Raw genomic sequence first — 6,000 nt, 5'->3', positions numbered from 1 at the left:
TTATCCTTATTATATATTTGTTTTTTAACAAGTTGAAAAATATTTATATATTTTCTTTAAAAAAATTTAAATTCATAAAATTTATATAATTTTTTTACAAAATTGAAAATATAAAAAGGTTTAATGAAAGGGTAAAATTTTATTTTAACCCCTTAACTTCATATAAAATTTTAATTATAGATTTTTTATAAATCTAAAATAGTTTAAGGATAAATTTGTAATTTAACCTTCGTAGAATTTTTATTATTCAATGACATTAAAAGAATATTTTTGAAAAAAAAAATTAAGGGCATTTTAGTCCAAAACACCGGTAATCCAACAATACCTAAGGAAATGGAGGTAATGACATTCCCGGTTATATACCCCAAAAAATTCACTATTGGTAATCTTACATTACCGGGAATGAGATTTCCGGTCTAACCAAACGGGGGAATGTGAATTCCATTCCCATAGGAATGTGAATTTCATTCCCATGAGAATCTCACATTCCTCCATCCAAACACCCCCTAAAATAAAATAAAAAAAAGAACAAATAAGATATATAACTCCAAATAAACTAAAATGATTAACAAGATTGGTGTACCAGATTATTCTGCCTCTTTAACTTAAAACAAATACAGAACATGTACATAAATGTGTTGGCCACTTAAAGATTATAGATTTCAAAACATTCTCAATGTAAACTTCCCTACATATCAGATTTGTTTTCTTTGTTCTTTTTTCTTTTGATCTGTGCTTTCAAACACAAGGAATATGCAAAACCTGTCATGGGACCATATGTGTTTAGGCGTGCGAATATATAAAGCGTTTCCCTTTAATGATTGAATTAAACAAACTTTACAATATGAGGGACCTAACTTTTGGCTTAAGCTTTGTAATCAAACCCAATACTAATCAATTGCCAGCTCTTCTTCCTTAAAACTTCCCTTCTCTTTAACTCTTCTTTCCCTCAACTTTGACAATTTTTTTATATAACTTAGCAGTGACGAATCTTGGCAAAAATTTAAGGGACTATTTGTGTTTGAGCTTGAGTTTAAATTGAAAATCTAAAATATTAACTAAAGAAAATTCAATTTAGCATGGGCAAATGTACTGAGCTATAGAGGATATCAACTGCATACTCATTATTTTAAAATAAACGTCTAAAATTAATATAGTGTGTTAAGGGGAGGTGAAAAAATAAAAATAAAAGTATATATTTATTTTTAAAAAATATTAAAATTTTGTAAGTCATTCTTAAAATTGACTTTGAAGAATTTGTTTGATGATAGTCTGCTCTAACTAGTTGTATCAAGCTTGACTTAACAATAACACAATCTAGTACAAGTAATTTGTGGACATAAGTGTCCCACTTACACTCTTAATTAAAAAAAAGAAAATTGTCAGTAAAATATCACATCAAATGAGGAATCAACATATTTATGACCATATTAAACTATGCCAAATTATGTGGCAATGCATCAGCTTTCATAGTAAATTATATTTAGCTTTTAATACAACCCAAGCCCCTAATCTAATCAAAGTGAAACATTTCACCCATATTTTAGCATTTTTCTTGGTGGTTAGTGAGTACAATATTTTGGTTGGTTTCATCAGGAGTCGTACACTAATGGTACAATAAGGTGAGCCAATCTGTTGGGTTCCTGTCATTCTATGAAGCTTCTTAATCTCTTTTATGGCTGGATCTTCAAGCAAAAGCACTTTGTCTTTGTCTTTGACCCCAACCATGTGTAAATATTCATCATCTCCCCTTTCTTTCCCTTTGAATAGTAACCTTTGCTCCCTTGGCTCCAAGCTTGTTGTCAATGACAAAACCATCTTCAGTTCCCCTGAAAATTTGCCCAATGATTTCAATCAATAACCCAAAATTTTAAAGGACTAAACTTATTCAACACCTTAGAATCTAATTAAGGGGTGCCCCCAAGACCCGGCCTTCAACATTTGGTTCCCTTTAAGCTAATGCAGTATATGTTCAGAACTTTCTTAACCTTTTGACAATGCACACATACCCTACAAACGTAATTGTTCGAGTCCAGAATAACTTTCTTTTTTTAAACCTGAGGCCAACTTTTATGATTTAATCATTTTTATGTTCTTTCAATTTTGAAATTAGACACATTAAACCCTGGTCTCATTTTTCGGTTCCAATATTTCTTAGGCCTCTGTCAATTTTAAAATTAAATAATTTACTCCATGAGAAGGTATATAAGAAAGGCTTACCAAAAGTGGAAGTTGCTTCAATGGAGACATCATGGGATTGAGAAACAGTTGAGACTCTAATAGTGATCATCCCGTCGCCAACACTTGAACCACTAGTGTCTCTCCTTTGAACAAGCATCCCACCGGGCCTAAGTTCCCATTTGATTTCATTAATAATACTGTTGTTGTTGTTGTTGTTTCCACATCCCTTTTGACCACCTTTCCCTCCATTGCCAAACCTAAAGCTGCCTCTACAAAACCTCTTTGACTTCAACTTCATCATTCTTTCCCCCCTTTCTTTCGTCTTTGAAGCTTATGATCTCTATCAGTGTCTCCAACAAAAGATGAAATCGGGTATTATAATAGTTGAGAGCATGGAATAGGGGGGGGGGGGAGAAATAGATAAATAAATTAAAAGAAGCCACTAAAGGTAAAGTGGGTATTTTATTATAGGTAAACAAATGATATGGAGACAAATGGGAAGAGTATAGAATATGGGCGTGAGTTTCGTTTGCTGCTGTTGTGGGAGGCTAAAGCACATGGGGCGAGGTTGCTGATTGCCATGGACATGCTTGCTTGATTGGCGGGCTCAAAACACCCCATCATATACTCTGGTCGATTGCCAAATTTTGCTCATAAATCTCATTGATTACAATCTAATCATTTCGATCAACGGATCACGGATTTAAATAACAATCGCGAAGCAAAATAACAGCTATTATATAGCGGTGTAAAGAGAAATCAAATCAATAATAATGGATAACTACTGTACTATAACGGATAATGGTCAACTGCGGTAATAACGAACTGTTATTCCCGTTATTTTTCGATTAAAATTAAAAAAGAATCCAACTCCGTCGTCGTCATGCAATCATATGTTTTACAATAAGTTGTATGAATTAAAAAAAAAAATTACGAGCGCGATACCCGCATCAACCGCAATAATATTTATTATGTCCATAACTACAATAACACAACCAGAACTGTAATTTAAATTTCTAATACGGATTATTTTTAAATTTAATTAATGTTAAATACATCACAAAAGAATTTTATTTTTATATGATTGAATTTAATTTAACGAGACTAATTTTTTATCAGACCGTTAAATAAATATATGAGCACACATAATAATGTTAATAACATAAATATTAAATTATGTGGAATGAAACTAAAGCATGGTTGTTCAACAACTAAAGAAATTCCAATGGTTATATGATTTTCATATATAAATATGTTCATTTGCTTTTACTCTTTTCTATTAGCGTCGGCAGCTGTTGTATATAAAAATATAATTGAGTTTAAACTTAGATGATATAAAGGTCAAATGTTTCTATTAGTCCTTATACTATGAAAAAATTATGAATTTAGTCTTTATACTTCAATTTAATCATTTTCATTCCTGAGCTTTTCAACTATTAAAATTCCAATCTCGTCCCGAACAAATGCCGTGAAATTTGTTTAGTTAAATTCTGCTATTAATCCTAGTATTAGGTGTAAGGAGTAGGTTTAATTTATGTTCTTCAATTAGATCCTTTCAAGTTCTTTTAGTCATATTGTCTCTCTATTATTAAACTCAATATTAAAATTTTGAAATTTAAAAAGTATAAAACTAAAATCGATGGTTAAGGATCTCAAATATTTGATTTGGGATATTTATTGGTACTTGCAGAGGACGCAAAGATGTTTGTCTTGACTTTCTATGAAGATCCTTTGATTATGTTCCTCCCATATGAACTGAACTAACGCACTCTAAACCAATTAAGGATGAGCGTACGAAGCGATCAACATCTGAGGGTGTCGACTGCCTAAGAGAGCTCAACATCCCACAAACTAACCAGCCTCTTGTAATTACAAAGCCCAATGATCTCTTCCCAAATCACAATAAAAAATAGATGGCACCTCAAATCAGTACCCGTCTCGCAAAGAACACATTTGTTATCCACCGTCGTATCCATCCTCTCAATAAACGGTCTTTAGTTGCCAACCTGTTCAAGACAGCTTGCAAGGCGATCACAGCATGTTTGGGAATGTGCAAAGAAAACCAAATGATCTTATGCCAAGGAACTTTAGCCTCATTGCCCTTGAATTCTAGCCAAATCTCATTCGTTTTCATGCTCCCCCAAGCCCTCGAGTCGCACAAAGGATCAACCTCACTCCTCAACGTAAGCAACTTCCTAAGGGTCCAGTTAATATTCCCCTTAACCTCTTGGTCCAAAAGTTAGTCGATTTAATCACGTAAGTTTTCACTCAAGCAGCCAACAATGATCTCTCATCAGCAAGGATGCCTTCTATCAATCGAAGGAAGTAAATTTTATTCCAACAACCTAGGTTCTTTAAGCCTCATCCACCCTCAAACTTAGGCACACAAACCTACCTCCAAGCCACTTTTGGGCCCCCACTAGGACGTCTTACCCTTTTAAAAAAATCGGGAACAGGGCTGATCAATCCTCTTTACCACACCTTTGGGAGGACAAGTTGCATGCACCAAAAATTAACAATGCCAAATAACACAAATCTCACTAATTGCAACCTTCGAGTAAAACTTAAATTTTGACCGAACCATCTGTCCAGCTTGTTTTTATACTACCAATCAGTGCTTGATAGTCAAGATCAGGCAGTTTTCTTGTAAACAACGGCATCGCCAAATGGGGGATAGGGAGGATACCCAGCTTAAAGTCCGAATAACACTTCATTCTCTCCAGATCCCTTTCAGGGACTCCGAATGAACAAACCAGGTACATCAGAGGAAATTTTAGGAAGAGAATGGGGTGATATTGGTTATTTTGTTATTCGGAGGTCATCCTGATTGATTCTTTATATCATGAGATGTTACACACTTACCACACCAACCGTTGATGGTAATATTTTGGATTGTGATGACTATAGGTGATTCACCCCTTTTGATTTGACTAAAGAGCAACAACCAATGGTCTATGGTAGAGTTGCAGAGAGTCAATGCCGCTTGGTTAAAAAAGTCGAAGAAGAGAACCCTTCTTATTCTAGCATGGGGAGGAGTTGTACAGAGACGCTTAGCATTACCATTAAGCCTAGGGTTATGATTTTTGTTCGTAAATTAACATGTTGAATATATATTTTCTGATATTAGATTTAATTTTGGGAGATACATGAGTCTATCAGAGTTCATCAAAGGTTATTGTTGACCGGAGGATAAAGACCTCCGTAGGATTCAATCAAAGGAGTTCTTCTGGCGGTGTTGGTCATTAGAGCAATAGAAATAAAGATGCGACTCGTTAGGGGTGGAGCTAGAAAATTTAACATGGGGTGGGGTGTCAAATTTAGAAAGAGAAGATTAAGGATTAACCACTTTAATTTAAGTTTTGTACATTTTTCCTCTTGAATTCAAGAAACATAATATTTAGTCAATTTCATTTTTATTTAATTAAGGTGTGGTCACTGAGAATTAACTGTCGTTAGACCTTTAACGTGGCATAGTAAATTTATAAAGATAAAAAAGGTAAACTAACAAATGATCACTAATGTTTGAGCAAATTTTTGTTGTCTCCACTAAAGTTTAAAAAGTAACAAATTGGTAAATAAAACATCAAATAGGTCTTTGAATAATTATTTATATCTAATTTATCCCAATTTTTTCTAATTTTTCTAATATTTATATAATACTTTTTAAATTTTAAAAACAAATCTTAGATATTAACTTTTTTGGACATGAAACAATCAAATATTTTGAATTATAAACAAAAAATAGAAAGTTTTTGGAATAAATTAGATATAAAATCATTGGTCAATGACCTATTTGATATTTTACTAACCAATTTGTTA

At 33.0% G+C, this 6,000-nt stretch overlaps 1 protein-coding gene across 1 annotated transcript; it reads right to left on the bottom strand.

Moving 5' to 3' along the window:
• Positions 1–1,403: 1,403 nt before the first annotated feature.
• On the bottom strand, positions 1,404–2,511 carry LOC120212779 (BAG family molecular chaperone regulator 1-like). The gene is made up of 2 exons (XM_039210973.1): positions 2,221–2,511; positions 1,404–1,829 (listed from the first exon to the last, which is right to left on the bottom strand). The coding sequence occupies exons 1-2, from the start codon at positions 2,480–2,482 to the stop codon at positions 1,468–1,470; spliced, it is 624 nt and encodes a 207-aa protein (XP_039066904.1). The 5' UTR covers positions 2,483–2,511; the 3' UTR covers positions 1,404–1,467.
• Between the last annotated feature and the right edge of the window lie 3,489 nt (positions 2,512–6,000).

The sequence above is a fragment of the Hibiscus syriacus genome, unplaced genomic scaffold (assembly GCF_006381635.1).
Source record: "Hibiscus syriacus cultivar Baekdansim isolate YM2019G1 unplaced genomic scaffold, ASM638163v2 tig00000738_pilon, whole genome shotgun sequence".
Lineage (NCBI taxonomy): Eukaryota > Viridiplantae > Streptophyta > Magnoliopsida > Malvales > Malvaceae > Hibiscus > Hibiscus syriacus.
The sequence above is the reverse complement of the archived record's forward strand: the minus strand, read 5'-3'. Positions and strand labels throughout refer to the sequence as shown.

What these genes read in the sequence shown, in the direction of transcription:
- LOC120212779 (XM_039210973.1), bottom strand. Translation starts at nt 2,482, where the DNA reads ATGATGAAGTTGAAGTCAAAGAGGTTTTGTAGAGGCAGCTTTAGGTTT. An exon ending in TGAAGCAACTTCCACTTTTG is followed by an intron (nt 1,830 to 2,220) that starts GTAAGCCTTTCT and finishes GCAAATTTTCAG; the next exon opens with GGGAACTGAAGATGGTTTTG.